Source organism: Littorina saxatilis, linkage group LG8, assembly GCF_037325665.1.
Source record: "Littorina saxatilis isolate snail1 linkage group LG8, US_GU_Lsax_2.0, whole genome shotgun sequence".
Classification (NCBI taxonomy): domain Eukaryota; kingdom Metazoa; phylum Mollusca; class Gastropoda; order Littorinimorpha; family Littorinidae; genus Littorina; species Littorina saxatilis.
This window is the reverse complement of record NC_090252.1, coordinates 41,789,082-41,810,991: the sequence shown is the minus strand read 5'-3', so window position 1 is coordinate 41,810,991 and position 21,910 is coordinate 41,789,082. Positions and strand designations below refer to the sequence as shown.

At 39.7% G+C, this 21,910-nt stretch overlaps 2 protein-coding genes across 2 annotated transcripts in view; both read left to right on the top strand.

The window, feature by feature from the left end:
- The window catches only part of LOC138973593 (uncharacterized), a 409,985-nt gene that overhangs the window by 155,496 nt on the left and 232,579 nt on the right, over positions 1–21,910 (top strand). The window lies entirely within an intron of this gene.
- LOC138973569 (uncharacterized) lies at positions 540–18,658 on the top strand. Its single transcript, XM_070346287.1, has 6 exons — positions 540–1,388; positions 2,350–2,544; positions 6,678–6,752; positions 17,712–17,835; positions 18,213–18,279; positions 18,596–18,658. Exons 1-6 carry the CDS (start codon positions 1,154–1,156, stop codon positions 18,647–18,649), a joined length of 750 nt encoding a protein of 249 aa, XP_070202388.1. The 5' UTR covers positions 540–1,153; the 3' UTR covers positions 18,650–18,658.

The window sequence follows — 21,910 nt, the reverse complement described above, 5'->3', positions numbered from 1 at the left end:
TTGGTTGGGACGAGAAAGAATTTACCCGATGCTCCCCAGCATGTCGTAAGAGGCGACTAACGGATTCTGTTTCTCCTTTTACCCTTGTTAAGTGTTTCTTGTATAGAATATAGTCAATGTTTGTAAAGATTTTAGTCAAGCAGTATGTAAGAAATGTTAAGTCCTTTGTACTGGAAACTTGCATTCTCCCAGTAAGGTAATATATTGTACTGCGTTGCCAGCCCCTGGAGCAAATTTTTGATTAGTGCTTTTGCGAACAAGAAACAATTGACAAGTGGCTCTATCCCTTCCCTCCGTCGCGATATAACCTTGAACGGTTGAAAACGACGTTAAACACCAAATTAAGAATAAAGAATGTATGTGTGTGTGTGTGTGTGTGTGTGTGTGTGTGTGTGTGTGTGTGTGTGTGTGTGTGTGTGTGTGTGTGTGTGTGTGTGTGTGTATGTGTATGTGTAAAGCGAATCAGAGAAAACTACTGGACTGATCTTCATGAAATTTCACATGAAAGTTCTTGGGTATGATATCCCCACACTTTCTTTTCGATGAATGTCTTTGATGACGTCATATCCGGCTTTTTGTGAAAGTTGAGGCGGCACTGTCACGCCTTCATTTTTTAAGCAAATTGGTTGAAATTGTGGTCAAGTAATCTTCGACGAAGCCCGGACTTTGGTATTGCATTTCTGCTTCGAGGCTTACAAATTCATTTATGAGTAGTTGTCATTGAAATCGATTTTTCGCAAACAAATTTAAAAATGATGGCATTGTATTTCTCAACTTCTCCTGAATTAAAAAATATAATAGATATGTCATGTTTACTCTAAAAATGTGCTCAGACTGAAAGAAAATAGGTTCAGTAAGTACTACTGACGCGTTCTTCGCGGCGGCGAGCGTGACCTGTCTCGGTCTTCGGTATGGTTACCCGAAAATGTTTTATTCAAATAACGTTTATTTGGTTTGTGTTACCAAGACAGTGTTTTGGCTGACCTATGATTTACTGGTATAGGTGCGGTACAAATGCAGCGCGTTAATATTCATTCCATGAGGCCGAAAAGGTGACTAAATGTGTTGATTTCGCTTTACACGACTTATTTATATTCCATCTAACAGGTTCAGATGTCGCCAAGAACAGTAATGAGAAACAAACGAACATTGAATGGAGCTACGTGGTTTGTTTATCATTGCAACAATTTTCGTCTCCACCAATGATCTCCAACATACACCCGATGAAGGAACAAACAGCAATGTCGTCAGTTGTGAGGCAGGAACCGCAGTCATCGGCCAATCTGTAAATGTAAAATGTTTTTTCCACGTTGACCTCACAATCGAAAGACGCAACTTCATCATTGAGCGCTACAAGTATCATGAAGGGACAGTTGAACAAACAAAAGGTATATTTGAATCTAAATGTGAAGAACACATAAGCAAACGTATAGCTCTCCAGCACATGACTGGTTAAAACAAAATTTGAACATGATAATAATCATTTACTTTAAATATATACAGTCTTGCAACCCTGGTGTTTTCAATCTGAAATGCAATATTTGAACATTGCTTTCAAGACTTTTCATGGGTATTATTGAATAAAGCCAAATAATCAAATTGGGATAAATATTATATTGCTATTTAAAATGGTTGCTTAACTTTTGAGTTTGAGTTTAGTTGTGAAGAAGCAATTTTATATACCTTTTCTGATGAATCTAACCTTTAGAAGTCTAAAGAATAATCGCTGTGCTGTTTTATACACACTTGCAATAACCTCAAAAATGCCATGCAACTGTGCTGATTGATTAAACCATTTTAAATAGGTTTTATTATGCAAGCTTCTCTTTCTCGATTCTTTCATCAACTTATTGTTTAAGTGCTGGTAATCATCTATAACGTTAGCAAATGAAACCCGTGCAGATCTTGGTACTTTTTAAATCTTTGTTAATTAGCCAATGCATTGAAGATTCACCGCTCTCAGGGGCTATAAGCAGGACGGAAACGGAAAGAAAGACGTTGCATGGAGAAATCCCATTTCTCAAAGATAACCAACTTTTGAAATAGAATAATCGAACATTTAGTGACTAATTTTAAGATATTCCTGGTATGACATAAGTAACAAAAGCCAAACAAAGTGCGTGCGTGGCACGAATGGAGAAATTTGAGACTTTTTTTTTTAAGTTTGGCTGCCAGTGTACCTTGAATTTCTTTTTTATGACTTAGTTTGGAGTTTTAACGTTTCTGTTACAGATCAATGTTCGTTTAGTGTTGTATGGGCTTGGACCAGAATATTTAACACACGAGTAAGCATGTCCTTCCAGGTGACTACATAGTACATTAATTTACCACTGTCATTATGTTTCACAGAAGAAATGTTGTCCTGCAACTTGATTCAATATGACGAACCGAACTGCAAGTGCAGTGCCGAAGCTGAATACAACATCAACCGCGACTGTGTGACGCTGGAGTTTGCAAATGCAACACAACATATTTCTGGACTGTACGTGTGTCACCTCATTCCCGGAATGGGACCCGCAGAGCCATGCAATCTCACAGTGAAAGGTAAACTGAACCTTGTTATATCACTTTCCGGGGGGGGGGGGGAGCGGGATCAGGCACCCAAGCACCCCCCCTCCCACCAAAACACACACACAGACACACACTCACACAGACACACACAGACACACACAGACACACACACAGACACACACAGACACACACAGACACACACACACACACACACACACACACACACGATCCAGCCCTGAAACACGTCATATTCAACCAAACAAACGACCATTGATCAATTGTTACCGCATTTGCTACAAGATGTTTTTCTTATGTCACTTTTGTCAAATGGAAAAAAACATATTTACACGTTGTCATTTGTACCTAACGATGAAGCTGTACTATACGTTATGAAAAAATAGGCAGTTGCGTTTGAGTGCAGAACTTTGTGACGGAGCCATTTATTTTCAAACCAGTTATGGGGATACAAAGAACATTCATTCCCCAGGGCTCCCCACGGACACCCCTCCTAGTGCGTCCCGGGACTCCCACTTTTAAATTTTAGAGGGTCCCAAGGGTCCAAAAGCCGAACAGTCCCTGTGTACTTACACAACAATGTGGTCACGTATAGTGTACTGCAAAGTGTCGATTGCAGTCTGAAAATGGTATCTACGGTACACACGATAGAGGAAATGTAGTGCGTTCTAGGACCCGCTCTTTTAAAATCTAGTGCGTCCAGGGACTCCCTCCATATATTTCTAATACGTGTTTTCGGCTTCTAGTGCGTAGGGGAAGGGAGGGCAAGTCGACCCCCTCGGGTATGTCGTCCCCCCTCGATTTTGAGAACATGACACTGCAGGGGTGATTATCATCGATTTCATAAGCCAGAGTTACCCAACCTGAATCAGTTGAAGAAAAAAAAATGTCGAAATAAACGGGCCCAGCAAAGCGGTAAGTCTTTGTCAATTTTGATGGTTTCCACTCTAAAATTGTTGCACGAAAAAAACAACAGTCAGTGCATGGGAGCCGCTGATTCGTAAAATGCACCAGATCTGCAAAAAAGCTTTGGCTTTCATAACAACTAGTCGAAAGTTATAGATCTCAGGCTATCCCAGGAACAATGGTAAATAGCAATGTTCAGCGAGTACCATGATCGGGTAATTCGTCCCCCCCTTTGTCGTGTAACTCGACCCGGGTCACAATACCCGACTATGGGTCCATATCACTCTCTCGTCTGTGTAGACTCTTTAATCTCCAAGAAATAGTGTCAGATGAAGAACCCGTAAAAGTTCTTTGTATGTATTTGAAATAAAAGTGAACGTAGCCTTAAAAAAAATAATATTCGAAGTTGTGTGTTGATTAATTAATTAAGAGAGAGAGAGAGAGAGAGAGAGAGAGAGAGAGAGAGAGAGAGAGAGAGAGAGAGAGAGAGAGACAGAGAGACAGAGAGACAGAGAGAGACAGAGAGAGACAGAGAGAGAGGGGGGGTGCGCTTTCCCGTCATTGGAAGTGCGCGTATACTAGTAGGCCTATTAAACTATTTCACGTTCACGCAACCTGAAATGGGCGACACAAATCAATTACAAGTCCAATTTGTAAATATATTTTCCCATTTGCTTCGCTTTGAACCAGAGCAACTAATAAGTATAGATGTTTGAACATCTATCCCTTCAAATACTCACCCTCCCTGCATAGCCAAGACGTCGATCGACTTCTGACGTAGGCCGACTCATTATGACGTCATTCTCACTTCCGATTAACAAAACTGACACAGAAAAGTTACTTCAGTCAATTTCATATGTCGAGGTGATGCTATTGGGTAATATGAACAACCTTTTCCACCTGGACGAATTACCCGCCCCCCATGGACGAGTTGCCCTCCATGGAGGGCAAGTCGTCCATGCTTCAGGATTTTTTTCTTTTATATTTTATTTAAAAACCGTGCCAGTTGGATCGTTCATATTCCACACAACGCTTACACGAAAGAAAACACCAGGTTTTACAACAAAAACAATCTTTTTTTTAAAAAGACGAGAGGTATAAGCTGCATTTGTTAGAGGGGTCGACTTGCCCTCCCTTCCCCTATAGGACGCAGGGACGCGCGCTATAGGGAGCCCTGTTCCCCTACTATATTCAGATCATACATTGGGCTGTTTCCATACAGTGTATCGGAAAACACAGACACCCTCAAAAATCGCATTCACAAAAGAAACATCTTCGGAAAAGAGAACAATATAAGAGGTTTGATGGCTTGTTGACAGACCACCTTTTTTTGTTGGTCCGAGGGGAGCATATTGTCATCTGTTCCATCTTTATCGACCAAGGCCAAAGGCCGAATTTGATAAAGATGGAAACAGAAGGCTCCCCCCAAAATGCTGGTCTCATAACAAGCCACCAAACATCGTTTTTGTCATCCTTTTGGAAGAGCAAATGTAAGCACAATAATAGACGGGGATCCCTATTCTAAACGTGATTTTCAGAATGCAATTCAGGGCCCCAAAGCACGTCAGAAGTTCGAGATAATACGCCATACTTGTCTGTGACGTCAAACGTAACCTGGTCGTCGATTTTCTTCCAGTCTAATAAGGTAGAGAGCCGACATCGTATTTGAGAGTTCAGTAAGTTTTTGGCATATATGCCTTTTCTTTTAAGTGTTTTATGACTTTTTGGTGTGCATTTTGCGATTACAGAGATAGGTTGCAAATTGATCATGAGTCACCGCGGTATTTATCAACATTGATTGGGTCTTTGAGAGTGAATGCTTACAATCATTGTCCTTGGAAACACGAATCCAAAGCCGCGATGGTTCCACTTATCAAATAATCAGCCTGATTGGCTTAAACCCATTCACCATTTCGATTTGTCACATATATAAATGTGGTTTTTTGTTTCCCAGCTGTTTATGAATGAAAATAATGACAAAACTGAATGTTTAGGATAGCAAATTGATCGTGTTTATTTTTGACTTACATGTAGAACCTGTTCCCTTTTGGCTGTTTTGATGTTTCTGTCACCGGCACGGTGGCCTAGTGGTAAGGCGTCCGCCCTGTGATCGGGAGGTCGTGGGTTCAAACCCCGGCCGGGTCATACCTAAGACTTTAAAATTGGCAATCTAGTGGCTGCTCCGCCTGGCGTCTGGCATTATGGGGTTAGTGCTAGGACTGGTTGGTCCGGTATCAGAATAATGTGACTGGGTGAGACATGAAGCCTGTGCTGCGACTTCTCTCTTGTGTGTGGCGCACGCTTTTTGTCAAAGCAGCACCGCCCTGATATGGCCCTTCGTGGTCGGCTGGGCGTTAAGCAAACAAACAAACAAATGTTTCTGTCGATTAAAACGATGGTTGGTTGGTTTTGTTTTTTTAACGCCCCTTCAACCGATATTATTATTATTCTCTTTATTATTCTCTTTATTTATATAGCGCCTTATCCGAAGTTCAAAGCGCTTTATGCCGTGTGAGATGGAATTTTTTACACAATATATCACGCATTCACATCGACCAGCAAACCTCAAGCCTGTTAGGCGAATGTTCACCTTTCGCGGCCTTTATTCCAAGTCACACGGGTATTTGATGGACATTTTTATCTATGCCTATACAATTTTGCCAGGAAAGACCCTTTTGTCAATCGTGGGATCTTTAACGTGCACACCCCAATATAGTGTACACGAAGGGACCTCGGTTTTTCGTCTCATCCGAAAGACTAGCACTTGAACCCACCATCTAGGTTAGGAAAGGGGGGAGAAAATAGCGGCCCGACCCAGGGTCGAACACGCAACCTCTCGATTCCGAGCGCAAGTGCGTTACCACTCGGCCACCCAGACCAGATATAACTATGCGGGATATAATTAAGCGAATGGAATTTTGCTTTTGTGAAGTGGGTTTGGGAGGATGTCTGTGTTTTTCATTCCATTGGATAAATTATATCCTTTTGTACAATCACACTTTTCATTGCATGGGGTAGGGGAATGATTGTCCTCTTAGTTCCCATAACTGGTTTTAAACAGCCACCCGACAACCGTCTGCGACTAAACGCATTTGCAAAGTTTTGTTTTGTTTTATTTTGATTTGTTTTATGATGACGGGTAGATAATTCTGTTTTTATGTCGATGTAAAACAACAATCACAAGAGCAAAAAAACCAACAACCCCAAAACAGCAGCTAAAATGGTGACACCTTTTTTTTTTGCAGATGCCACAGAAAACGGAATCGATGAAATCTGCGAAAACACGGACCACGGCCATGCGACACAACTTCCCGAAAATTGTAAGTACGTTAAAATGATTGTTTTGAACGTTCATAATCTGTACGATACATGGGACGGGTAAGGCATTTATCTGCTATCGTGTTCCAGCGTAGCGATAGGCCCAATATTTTCACGAGAACAAGTATAGTCGAAGTCTCTCTCTCTTTCTCTCTCGCTATACCTCTCCTTCTCTCACACTCTCTTTCGCTTACACACACACACACACACACACACACACACACACACACCCACACCCACACATACACACACACACACAAACACACACACACACACACACAAACACACACACACACACACACACACACACACACACACACATTTGTACTTTTTAATATTCTGCCGCGACTACATTTGGATGCAGATACACGAAGAAGCACAAAGCAGAGTCTTCCGAACCGTTTGTTTGCGTGAACGTGAAAGGACGCCAGCATGAACAGAGTTCTTTTTCTGTTCTCTGTAAAGCTTGAAATTGAACCTTTCACGGGAATGTCAATCTTTCCGAGTTCCCATCGTGAAAATAAGTTTCTATTTTCGGGGCATTGTCGATTTTTCAGTGGACCCCATTCTCCGTCTCACTTTTCAATGGGCTCCTTTCAAACAATGTTTTTTTTATGTGATCTTACCCGCCACAGTACACTGTCGCAGATTAAAATTAAAAGGACACAGTACGAGGTTATGGCAGCACACACCACGAATATCTTATGTATGATATGCAAGCATTAGGCATGACAAAAAACAAACAAAACAAAAACAGCAACAGCAACAACAAACAAGTCGCGTAAGGCGAAAATACAACATTTAGTCAAGTAGCTGTCGAACTCACAGAATGAAACTGAACGCAACGCAACGCAGCAAGACCGTATACTCGCAGCATCGTCACTCCACCGCCCGTGGCAAAGGCAGTGCCAGTGGAATTGACAAGAAGAGCGGGGTAGTAGTTGCGCTGAGAAGGATAGCACGCTTTTCTGTACCTCTCTTCGTTTTAACTTTCTGAGCGTGTTTTTAATCCAAACATATCATATCTATATGTTTTTGGAATCAGGAACCGACAAGGAATAAGATAAAAGTGTTTTTAAATTGATTTGGAAAATTTAATTTTGATAATAATTTTTATATATTTAATTTTCAGAGCTTGTTTTTAATCCGAATATAACATATTTATATGTTTTTGGAATCAGCAAATAATGGAGAATAAAATAAACGTAAACTTGGATCGTTTTATAAATTTTTTTTTTTTTACAATTTTCAGATTTTTAATGACCAAAGTCATTAATTAATTTTTTAGCCACCAAGCTGAAATGCAATACCGAAGTCCGGGCTTTGTCGAAGATTACTTGACCAAAATTTCAACCAATTTGGTTGAAAAATGAGGGCGTGACAGTGCCGCCTCAACTTTCACGAAAAGCCGGATATGACGTCATCGAAGACATTTATCAAAAAAATGAAAAAAAAAGTTCGGGGATTTCATACCCAGGAACTCTCATGTCAAATTTCATAAAGATCGGTCCAGTAGTTTAGTCTGAATCGCTCTACACACACACACACACACAGACAGACACTCGCACATACACCACGACCCTCGTCTCGATTCCCCCCACTATGTTAAAACATTTAGTCAAAACTTGACTAAATGTAAAAAGAAGTCGCGTGAAGCGATATAACAAATGTTAATCAATCTGTCGGCCTGAAACTAAAAGATCAACACTAAAAGCCAGTCATCACCGCGGCTAGTAAGGCTTGACTAGCCGAAACCCGAAGACCGAGACGGTTCACGCTCGTCTCCGTGAAGTATGCGAGTTTAACGCAGTACCTAATTAAAAAACGCTCCTTAATTGTGAGCATATTTTCGGATTTAACATGACATGACATATCTATATATTTTTGTATTCAGCAAATATTACGGAATACAATGCAACCACTTTTGGATCTATTACTAGCATTTTAAGTTGATTACAATTTGAACATTTTAATGAACAAACTCAATCCCAAAGTCCTGACTTAGTCAAATATGAAACTTTCGATCAATTTCGTTGAAAAATGAGATCGTTACAGCGCCGCATTAACTTTCGCAAAAAGCCGGATATGACGTCGTCAAGGACATCGACCGAAACAAATGTCTGAGAAGAAATTTATTTTAAAAATATAGGCAATCTCTTTCTGATCACATGCACTATCATTTTAGGCCATTTTACATACGAATATCCCTTGGTTTTATTTTATGTACAGTGCTTTGTTTACTGCTGAGGTGCGTCTGTGTCTAATGAAGAGGCAACTACGAGTATAAATAGACTTAATTGGGGGTTCTATAACCGTCATCTACGGTGCCGGCTTTTTCTAGCCAAAGAGAAACGAAAAATGTTCCAACTTTTGATATAGCTTTCGTGCACAGGAACATACAACGAAAACGTTTTTGGAACGGCTGTCGTGAGGTCAAATGCAAGCGACCGTCATTTATACGTCAAGTAGCTTGAATTCACACATATAATATATCGTACGACTAAACGGCTTTTTCTAAATCACGACAGGCAACCATTATCCCGGGATGGTGAACGATAAAGCTATACACAAAAACACAATTTAATATTGAACAAAAAAAGCCACAAATTGTTTACAGGGAACTTTTCAAAATCTACTGTTCGCTTCAGCCTTCTCATTGGCATTCGGTGATAAATTAAGGCTTCACGAGCGGAAACCTGAAGACTGAGATGGGTCCAGCTCGTCTCCAGCTCCGCGAAGTACGCGAACGTAGTGCCTAATTAATTTACCTATTTCCGGTAATTGTGAGTATAATATTTTTAGAGTAAACATGACATATCTATATATTTTGGGATTCAGGAAATGATTAAGAAAAAGATGGCTCTTTTGTTAGATCGATAACTAAAATTTTCATTTTATTTCGAATTTTGAGATTTTAATGACCAAACTCCTTCATTAATTTGTATGCTACCAAGCGGAAATGCAATCCCATAGTCTGTTCTTCGTTGAAGTTTGCTTGACCAAAATGTCCATCAATTTGATTTGAACGTAGCTAACGAGCATCGTTTAGCGGCACAATCAAACAAACATATAATAGCATATTGCAAGCATTTCACGAACACACTTCATAAACGTACATGTACAGCAGTTCCTAAGTTATAATTCAAGCACCAAACACACTTACAGTTTGTCTAAAAATCATAGAGAATTAGTATTTCGCTTTTAGTTACTGTAAAATGAACAGCGCAGAGATGTTTCTGGTCATTCTGATAATCCTCGCTCCACGGCTATCGCCAGTTGTCTCTCTGACCGAACGCGAAAGTCCTACGCGAATCTATCAAAAGAAGAATACAGAGTGATCTCCCATATGTTGTTCACGAGCAGTGTTCGCGAGACGAAAATGATTGCAGATTGGCCGACTTCGACAGTGATCTCCGTTCTGTTCTTCACAGTTATGATAAAGACATCGTTCTAAGGTCAAAATAAGTCGAAATGTTGGGACTGCTGCCGGAAGGAGACCGTAATATATGGTTGCATCACTGTCAAAAAAATCGTCTGCTCCAGCGAGGGCCGAAACCAAACGGTTGATTATCACGTGACACTTATGCCATATTTAGAGTTGTTTGCACAGTAAATACATCCGCAAAAAATAGCTCGCTTGAAACTGTCTAAAATAAAAATTCCTCTGTAATTTAATAATTACAAAACACCATGAAAAACCATTATCGACGATCGCGAATCTGCTTACATCCATAACACATTACAAAAAGCTCTAAATATGTTTAAAAAATAAAATCGGTTTCCTTGCCAGACAAGGAAACTCAAGACATCCTGTCAGGGAGAGAATAAGCCGAACTCATTTGACCTGAGGTCAGGATGGTTTCTGGTATAAAATGAAAGACTTTTATCTCTACTTACACAATGAAATAAAAAAAACCTGTATCTCGTCTTCCCTATTTTCAGTTTGACAATGACTGCTTAAGACATCGGGGTTCCCAAATTTCAGTCACACCAACTGATATTTTATATTATGAACCAATACAACTTGTTTAAAATCAGAGAATACAGAATACAGTATTTATTGAGCCAAGTGACATTAAAAAACATTTAAAGCACAAGGAATTTCGCGTAGTGTTGGTAAAATCACGCACACACACACACCCACACACACACTGACACACACACACACACGCCCACACATACACTGACATACACACCAACACACACACGCCCACACTACAGCAGTCACGATCACACCATCACACGCAGGGCAGACATGAGGTAAAACAAATGACAATCATCTATTAAAAGAAAATGTGCAAAGAGTGGTCTAAGATGCTGGTGGAAGGGTCTACACAGAATACAATTTTATTATAATCTAATGCATAGTTAGAACTAGCCCATCCCCTCCACCCACCAACTCATGAATTACTAAAATAATGCAGCTAAAGAAAATGTTGAACATTTGGAAATCAGTAATCACACATCAAAGTCCCACTCAACCCCCCCCCCCTCCCCACCACCACCACCACTACCTAACACTGAGTCACAGGATGTGGTGAGCTCACCGCCAGCAGGATCACCGACTGCGAAGCTGCCCAACTGAGGGATGGGATGCGTTAAGGGAGGAAACAGCTTGGGGGAAGAAAGAGGTCTGGAGACGTCGAGTGCGTGCCCCCAGGGATCGGAATCGACGACCTGAGGGCAGGCGCTCGAAGAGGGGATGGCCAGGGTGGGACTCGTCAGCCACAATTTTCTGGGCTCTGGACAGCATGCGCTTGGCATAGAGGGATGCTAGGGAGGGCAGCTCACAGCCGACGATCCTGCTAGCAGTGCGCACCACACGCTCCAGCTTGTTCTAGAGCAGCTGGGAGGTGTTGCCGTACCACACTGTGATGGAGAATGTCAAGATGCTCTCCACCACGGCCCTGTAGAACTGGACCAGGATGACCTGGCTGAGGCGGAACTTCTTGTGCTGGCGCAAGAAGTAGAGGCGTTGCCGCACTCGCTTGACGATGGCGTCAACGTTATCATCCCAGCACAGGTCGTTGGAGATGGTGGTGCCCAAGAACTTGAAAAAGTCCACCATCTCGATGGGATCGCCGTTGATGATCAGTGGAGCCACAGGGCCTTTTTTCCTGCGAAAGTTCACCACCATCTCCTTGGTCTTGGTGGCGTTCAGCAGGAGATTGTTGTTGTCGCACCACGACACCAGACAGTCGACCTCCTGGCGGTACACGGTCTCATCACCGCCGGTGATGAGACCTTCGGCTGTGGTGTCGTCAGCGAACTTCACCAGCTGAACTGAGTCATGAGAGGCGACGCAGTCGTTGGTGAAGAGGCAGTAGAGCAGCGGTGAGAGGACGCACCCCTGGGGTGCTCCGGTGCTCAGGACCAGCGTCTTGGAGAGGAGGCCGTTGACCTTGACTGTCTGGGGGCGCTGAAGGAGGAAGTCAAGGAGCCACAGGCAGAGGGAAGGGGCAAGGTCAAAGAGGAGGAGCTTGTCATACAGGTTTTGGGGGATAATGGTGTTAAAGGCCGAGGAGTAGTCCACAAAGAGGAGGCGGGCATAGGAGTTGGGGGTCTCGAGGTGCTGGAGGATGAAGTGGAGGGCAACGGCGACAGCGTTGTCCACAGACCGGTTGGCCTGGTAGGCGAACTGGAGGGGATCAGAGGCAACATTCTCAATAATGAGCGCTTCTGCTGGAAACACGCTTCTCCGGGTTTACCGCTAGGTGGCGCACGAGAATCAGGCCTGTGCTCCAGCGGCGCGACCGCAATTTCGCTTCGCTGCGGAAGGGTAACACAGTCGTGTCACTGACCGGAACACAGCGGCAGAGATAATATTTTGCGGAAGAATGCCGAACAAGTGTTGTGTAGTGAACTGCAACAAAGCAAAGGGATTTAAGTTTTCCAAAGATGTTGAGAGGAGAAAGCGATGGATGGTTAGCAGGCCACAGTCATATTGTCTGTGTGCTTTGCGCTTTGCAGCTTCAGGAACAACGTCGTGTCTAAACATGCATGTTTGTTCTTGTTCTTTTAGTCAAATCCAAAGCTTTTTGTTTTATGCAGGCATGCTCACACTGAGGTAGACGTGTCCTAACTTGATATGAATGCGTACTTTTCTTTCTACAAGTACTGCATAATACTACAGTCATTTGTGTTTTCTTGAGAAAATCATAAACTTTTTTTTCACATCTGTTTCTAAAGGCATCTGGGATAGTGGTATTCACCTGAACATCATAGGGCACAAATAAGCCCTGTTGCACTTTTTTGTTCACTGGTTATATGAATGCAGCTGTGGATCAATGTATTAGTGATACTAATGGGTAAATTCCAAAATTCATTATCCGATTTGAGTAAAGACCAGTGATGGCGCTAGTATTTTTTCAAACCGGTACGCAAACTTTAATGATGCAAACAGTCCAGAAAAAAACGGTAGGCAGGTCGTTGGAACCAGTAAGAGTCCAACTCAGAGTACTGATTTTATTTTTTAACCAGCGAAAAAAAACCCGGTAGTTCTAAAAATCAACCTCGTCGGTCATACCGGCAGCCAATTTTGTTCCGGTATTTTCTCGTTTCAACCGGTAAAATACCGGTAATTAGCGGTTAACGCCAATACTGAAAGACATGAGCAGAGGTTATTTAGTATATGTGTGAGTGTGCTATAATATATGTGTGACTGTTCACAGTTCAGTTATAGCTGTGCTCATCTATGCAGGTGTGAGCCATTGTGACTGACCAAATATCTGCTGCTAGCTGGAACTGTTTAGTTTGTGGTCACCACCACAGAGCCATAGTACCTGGAATGTCTGTGTTTAGTCAGTATGTGATATGGCAGGCTTGAATCTGTTTGCCAAGATATATTTCATATACTGAGTGTTGTATAATGGTGCACATCACTGTTGTTCACTTTTTGTGCTGGTCTGTGTGTTTTGTTTAACTGTTGGTTATTACTGTACTAGTGATTAATCAACTGAAACTTTACACTTACATTTGTCTGTGTGTACAGTTTATTTTATGCATTGATTTTGTGAGCAGTGAATACTGAGTCTTGTGCGTGTGCTTATTTAGTTTTTTATATGCATCAGTGAGTGAGAGTTAAGCCTACTCTATGAATCAGTACATCTTCAGTGCTCATTCTTGCAAGATTACAAGGAGATATTAGCTATACAGTAGTTCATTCAATGCTCAAATTAAGATCAAAGTGATTCTTCACAGATTAATATATTCTGCCAAATAGCACTACACAGTCTTAGCAATCTGATTCTGAATTCATAAACTCACTTTTTTTTTAACAATTGCAAAATGATTGACAGTGTGTTATGCATCCTCCTGATATTTCATATACAGCTAATGGATAAAGTTGAATTGACCGATCAAGTTCAGATAATAATTTTATCTTTTGCTGCAAACTGCAAAAAATATTATATTATCAGAAGTCTGCCCAAACACAAAATGCCATCCATGCATTGCACAATTCTTCGTTCATTTATCACTCTCATCACACACAGACATTCACCAATTCGTTCAGGCATATATATGACACTTTATTCATCACACAGTGACACAAGTAAACCATGAACAACTGAAACTAACCTGACCTGCAACAACTCTTAAATTTAAAGAATAGGGGTTAAAAATCAAGAGTCTGCGAAACCCGGCAAATGCAGTTGGCAGCCCAGAGATCCCTAAGTACCTCTCCCAAAGATGGTACTTTTCGGCTATATTTACAGTTTCAAGCTGTTTGGACAACTTCTTTGAATGTGTGATTGTATAGTGGTTTTTTTGGGGGGAAACTGAAAGGTAGCCTCGTCAGGGGACAACTATTTAAATCCATATCCTTTTCATTTTGTTTCTCGATTGAGAATAATCATTTATAGATGACTATTACTCATTTCCCTTGTTGGGGTGTACTTGTATGTACTGGTGGTTGATTATCCAAATATCCTCTCAGTGATTGAGGCTTATGTGAGGCTCAGTGATTGTAAATTTCTCTGTTCCTTTAACGGGTTTATCCGGTATTTTTATGTGTACTAATGGTACAGGTAGATGTGGGGAGTGATGTTGTTGTTTGTTCAGCCCATCCCATAGAACTTCAACCTGAAATCACACAATGGGTATGAAATTAATGTGTGCATATTTAAATGTTCATATGTAAACTCTACAAGCAGTAGAGCTAATAAATATAAACTAAATATAGCTGAATATTCTAATATTGTCTTCTGTTATTTATGTTCTGGGACAGTCCAACCCCCCTCACCCTCCCCTCACCCCCCAATAAAAAAAACAATTTCTCAATGCATCACTATGACAATGACTCAATGACTATAACTAAGTAATTAAGTTGCTAAGTCTGATTTTCACAATTTTAATTCTAATTATGATTTTTTTGTGTAGCAACGTGTCTGTATCTGCATTACATTTTAATTTAAACTAAGTCTTATCACACAGTGGAGGGAACATGACAGCTGATCGGTGGGAAGTGGAGTGGGAGAATATTTCACGAACGTCTCAAAACATGCCTACTCAGTCAGCACAAGAGTCAAGAGTGCCACTATCATAGTAATCTGGGCTAAATTTTAAACAAGAACCTTTAATTTTTTCCGCAGTAATTTTCTCCAAACTAAGCCCAAAATAAAGGCTACAAAACCGTGCCGACGTCAGTCTCAGTCAGTTTCGGCGATCACAAACTGACACACACTTGACAGAAATCACTGAACTCTGCTTTCCGACCCGAAGTTCGTGCATCCCGCTGTCGCAGTTCAGCTTTCAACTCGGACAAAGTCCAGGTACCATACGGCCTCGACATGTTTTGATGCGAAAAAAGTAAGAAGTGTCGAACTGAGCGTGGAGTGAACGAGTCCAAAGCGAAAGCGTAGATAGCGGACAGGCGGAAGTAAAAGCAGAGGTAAAAGCGAGTCCTGGTATTCGCGCGCCCCCAGCGGCGAAGTACCGAAGAGTTATCCTTCTTTGCCTAGCAGAAGCGCTCATTTATAGACAAACTGTACATACACTGGTAGTTGTCCAATCCGCACAGACAGAAATCCTTTCGGCATGACTACTTATGTATACCCCTTGGCTTTTAAAGGATGAAATACTTTTTGAGTAGACATATTACTCACACTGCACATTTCACTTTGAACGCTGCAGGGCTGACTTAAAAAGATCGATTAGTTCTGTTGTGTCTATTGTGACTCAGATCAGATTGCTTCGATCTCTTAGTTGGGAACTGAAAGTGATGCGATCATGGCCACTGTGCTTCGGAAATTCCTCTTTATATTTGTAACTTCTGCAATATTTCTTGTCGTTGTGTTTGTTTTTTTCTATTTTGAAGGGTCGAAGAACATTTAAGAGGAACACGCGCACGCACACACACACACACACACACACACACACACACACACACACTCCCCCCCTCTCTCTCTCTCTCTCTCTCTCCCTCTCTCTCTCTCTCTCTCTCTCTCTCTCTATGAATAGCGCATGAAAAACTCAGGGTCGAAAGGTAGGACGACAATTTTGACTGGCGCAAAACTGAGGCGTCACAATGAGTTTTACAGTCTGGGATTGCTACTCAAATCAAAGCGGTTTTCAATTTGAGTAACTCGGCGCTCAAACGTTTATTGTAAGATATTCCTGGTGTGTGGTCACATAGTTACAACCCCCAACCTGAATTGAAAAGCTATGGGGGCGAAGAGAGACAGTTTTCTTGTCAGACGTACATTATCACTTCCAATGTTCCCGGAAAAAGTTCATGTATTCAGAAGACAAAAAATGGGAGGGAACTCCATCGCATGTCACTGTCATTACTGTAAGGGAGTTAACTCCTTTAGATGCATGGTCCTGGTACAGGCACTGCCTATAAGTTAATGTATGCGGCATTTCTACACGGCCTGAATAAAGTCCACTACTTCCTTGTCAACATCTCTTCGTGTCGGCCTGTATCACCGCCTTTTGTGCTTAACACTTTTAGTCAACAGACACATATATGCCTGTGCATTAAATAATCTTTTGCTGGCTACATTCTAGCTGATTGAAATTGTATCTATTTTAGTGTAGATGTATGTTGGTTTATTTTTAATCTTATTCATTTTATTACTTTATGGAACGTAGAATACCTTTATGTTTCTCCAAAATCGCTTCTTTATAGATTTGCTATAGGTTGTCAAGAGCCAGGAGAGTCGGCAGACAACATTTTCCTTCCAAAACCAGTGTCATGTACATATGATTAAGATCTATATACCAACGCATTTTTTGAGAAATTAATTACGCTTATATTGTAACGTTGCTTTATTTTTTGGCTTATTGCGCTGTGCTTCTAGTCCTTGACACTCTCACCGACCATTTGTATTTAAAAGTTAGTTACAAAAACAAAAAGACTGGATTTTTCGTGATCATGTTGATAATAGTAAGTGACCCATAGTGGCTACTAGGGCAGCTATTGACAAGTGACAGTTTTGTGCGTGTAATCTTGCCAAACAAATTTGAGGAAACGCTTTGTGTGTGTGTGTGTGTGTGTGTGTGTGTGTATGTGGTGGTTGTTCTGAAAAGTCTGTTTTACCCAGGACTTGTTTGTGTATATACGGATGAGCTTGATTAAATGCGTACACTGGAGTGGAAACTGTCTACAAAATATGTACTGTCGACTTTCTTTTCTATAAGGCCAGGGCTTACACTGTCACAAACACTAGCACCATTTGGTTTGTTGTTGAAACAGGGCAGTCCGAGGAAAAAAACACGTTTTTATCTTCAGAGTCCAAGATCTAAATTGTCAGAAATTACAATTTCCGTAAAAGTTCTTATAAATCCTTCATTTGCAGATCTTTTGGTTTTTTTTAAAGATAACTTTCTTTGACGTTATTCTGTATTTTTGCACTACAATTTCGTGCACGTTATAGGCGACAGTATGAAGAATGTTGGAAATATGAAATAACGAAATGCTCTTACACTTTTACAGTAGCAAATGTATTTCTTTGTTACAGGCAACTGTGCAGAGCTACAGGAATCACTTGGGAGTGTGAAAAAAGTTAATGTTCTCATCATTGTCTTGGCCGTGATACAAACCATTGTCATTTCCATATTCATTGCACACCATCTTTACTTGTGGTATGTTACACTAATGTTTTTGTCTTATCCTCTGACAAGAATGAACGTAAGCAAAGCAAGTCATTTATGGGTGAGAAAGTTCCGTCACTTTTTTTTTATCTTGAAAGCTCTCAAAGGCTCCTTTTTGAAATTTGTCAGTAAAACACCCATTAAAACCATAAAACAATGCTTTTTCTGAATGTTATGGTGATAAAAATGCAGTTGAATTATGAGCTGTGTCTGTTAATGTGGTGACCCGTTTTGTGTTTGTCTTTTAGACGTCATCGAGACAGGTCTTCTTTGTACACTTATTGCGAAAAACAATTTAACTTTTTAAGAGATGTTTTACAAATGTTTTTGCTGATCTTCAACTGATAGATTTATTTTTTTCTTAAAAGGAAGAAAGGTCAGAGACAGACAGGACAAACAGCATCGATGACCGAATCACCTCAAACTTCGGCAAGGGTACGGCGTGTTCGTTCGTTTTGGTGTTTGTTTCATTGATGAATACGTTGGTTGGCTGCTTGCTTGCTTTTTTGAGAGAGAAAATTCGAAAGAAAGAGAATACTGACAGAAGAAATACTACTAAAATAGTAAAGTGGGATTTAAATTGGAGGTGGTGGGAGGGTGGGGGTAGGAAAGGGGGGGGGGGGGGTGGTTGGTAATGCCTTATAAACAGAGCAGTAAACGTTGAGGAATATTGTTCAGTGATATGGGGCATCATTCACCAGTGATATGTCTGGCTCGCACTTTTGCACTTGCAATTTGTTATCTATTTCAGAGTGACCCGGTGCTCACGCCATTGCAGATACGCATGAAAGAAACCACTGCTTGAGGCCCAACCAAGTTTCAAGTTTCAAGTTTTTTATTAGTCCATAACCCCTGGGGGCATTTTGAACAATAAATACAATCAATACAATCATGATATATATATGCTAATATAATAAATAAATAAAAATTAAAAAGATTATGAAAAACTGTTACAGATTCTATTAATAAAGTCCAAAATATTCTTTAGCAATTTCTTTTTGTTAGTAGCAAACAACTTTTTAAATTTAAGTGCATTAGGTTTTTTCCAATAGTAAGGTGGTAACAACTCAGCTCTTTCTTCTTTGAAAAAATCACAGACAAATAAATAATGGAATTCATCACCTATGTCTTGTGATACACATTTGGTGCAAGTTCTTTCTGACCTCGGGATGTTAAGGTAACGTTCTTTCTGTACAGGCAAATTGTTGTTTAATGTTCTGAACTTCATCATTGCAACACATTGCTGATATGGCAGGTGTGTGACATAGTCTTCACATGCAAAAATATCTTTAAACATTCGATAATTCCAAAACATATTTTTTGTTCCAATTTCTGTAAACCATTTATGGATATACTGGTCATACAAGCTTCTTTTTACTTTCTGTTTAAACCATGCGCTTGAATATTGAACATTTTCTTGAGAAGTCCAAAGGCCAGGGAGACCAATTTCATTTAAGGTTTTTTCAATAAAACATAAATAATCAGATTCAATCATCTTGTTGATATACAATTTATAAGTAAAGCAGTACACAATACTAGAAAATTTATTTTTATGAATAGGACTAATCAGTTTATACCAATAGCAAAGCATTCTACATTTCATATTAACATCTAGTGGATATCTTCCAAGTTCACCAAATATCATAGCATTTGGAGTTGATTTTTTTAGTTTGAAAACAATTTTATAAAAACGTAATTGAAGTTTAGTAGCAAGTTCGCAGGAACCAAAACCCCAAACCTCACATCCATATAGTAAGATTGGAGCAATCATTTTATCGAACAGGTCAACTTGTATGTCCACAGGCAGTGACAATTGTCTACACGTACGCAAAAGAACAAACATTGCCCTTGAGGCACGATCATATAGATTCTTCTGTGCGACTGAAAATTTATTATTATAATTAATTTTAAGGCCCAAGTACATTACATCAAACACTACTTCGATTGAATTGCCATTATACGTAAACAATGGTTTATTTCTAATTTTACCTCTGGAAAAAACTATAACTTTCGTTTTGTTTACATTAATATTTAGACGCCATTTTAAACAGTATTCGTGCATTTTGTTTAGACATTCTTGCAGGTTTTTTTCAGACTCTGAGCAGATCACAGTATCATCCGCATACAGTAATAAAAACATTTGAAACAAAGCATTTACATCAGTATCTTCCATTCCAACCACAATAGCCTCCCTTGACATAGTTTGTAAACCATTACTGTTTTCCAACAAAAAAGGCTTTAGATCATTTAGAAATAGAGCAAAAAACAGCGGTGACAAGTTTTCCCCTTGTCTAACTCCACACAAACTGGGAAAATATCCAGAGCACTCACTATTAACTTTAACGCAAGACTTAGCATTTTCGTACATATTTCTTACAGTTTTTAAAAACTTCCCATTAACATCAGAACTAACTAATTTCTCCCATAAAAATGCACGGTGAACTTTATCAAACGCTTTTTCATAGTCTACAAATGCACAAAACAGTCGCTTCTTTTTGCTGAGAAAAAAATTTAATATACAATGCAAAGTAAAAACATGGTCTAGTGTTGAAAAACCTGTGCGGAAACCTGTTTGTTCTTGACCTAATTTATTATTACTCTCCAAAAAGTTTGATAACCTAGCATTTAAAATTGCACTGAAAAGTTTTCCGAAACAACTGAGTATAGTAATTCCTCTATAATTTGTGGGGTCAGCTTGGGAGCCTTTATTTTTGTACAATGGAATAATTTCGCCTACAGCCCATTGTGTTGGAACCTTTCCTGACTGCAAAACAACATTAAACAACAATACATAAATATCAATCATTCGATCATGTGACGCTTTTAAATACTCATTAATTATTTTATCTTGACCGCATGCCTTATTGTTTTTCAGCTTGTCTATACATTTGATAACTTCCTCCTTTGTAAAAGGCGCATTAAGAAATTCATTACTTGCTTCATTTAAAGGTTCATTACTATCATCCATTTCATTTTCATCACACTCTTGTAGTTTATTGAAATGTTCGAAAAACTCCGAACAAGTTGGATAGTTAGTTTTGGAATTATTTTTTTTATTTTTATTTTTATTTAGAAGATTCCAGTATGCTTTCGGGTCATTACTTCTTAACTTTCTCAAAGTTTTAACGAACTCATTATGATACAACTTGCATTCCTTTTTTATTGTCTTTTTGTATTCATTAAAAGCACTCTTTTTTTCATGTTCATTGAACGCATTTTTAAAGCGTCTTGCTTTATTTTTCGCATGTAAAAATATTTTTCTTTTCTCTTTGCATATTGCACTAAACCATGGTTGTTGGAGTTTGAATTTCTTTGAACGAGGCTTTTTCGGAACTTTTTGTTCTTTAATTACACCGATTTTCTCAGCAGAACAATTTAGAATATCACAAATCTTATTAGTAACACTATCAACGTCATCTGTTGTCGTACTCTCACTTGTAGCTAGCATATCTTGTAATTTAGTTTCAACAGTATAAATATCATCCTCATTCAGATTAACTACAAAAGCTAACTTGGTCCCATTGTTATTATCCCATTTTGGTTTTGTGTACTTGTTACCCTTATCTCTACTTTTAGACAGCAAATCTTCATTTTTGGGTTTTTTCACATCGTCTGCTAGGCAATCATTAGCGCGTACTTCATTCTGTTTTAATAAATGCAAAACAACAGGACAGTGTACATCAGAATAAATTTCACAAAATTCCATCACAGAAAAATATTTAACTTTCGAGAACAGATCTTTTGACAAGATGCAATAATCAACAACGCTCTTATCCTTACATGTGCATTTACCAACCCCTGTATCATCGCCAACTCTACCATTAGCAATAACTAAGCCAGTCGTTTTACAAAAATCAATCAATTTAAAACCAAGGTTATTAGTATTATTATCCTGTGATGCCCGCTCACCTATTAGAGTACAAACCTCATCAGAGTCAAACAAGTCATTATCAACAAAACCTTCTGAATGCTGATCATCTTCATACAACATTTCACTCAGATGACCAGTGCGGGAATTTAAGTCTCCTAAGAGACAGACATAATCATTATCTACCCCAAACTGCAT

Bases quoted from the DNA above. Each gene is read 5' to 3' on its own strand.
- LOC138973569 (XM_070346287.1), top strand. From the start codon at position 1,154: ATGGAGCTACGTGGTTTGTTTATCATTGCAACAATTTTCGTCTCCACC. The intron at 6,753-17,711 runs GTAAGTACGTTA...TCTTTGTTACAG, and splicing joins GACACAACTTCCCGAAAATT to GCAACTGTGCAGAGCTACAG. The intron at 17,836-18,212 runs GTATGTTACACT...TTTTCTTAAAAG, and splicing joins GCACACCATCTTTACTTGTG to GAAGAAAGGTCAGAGACAGA.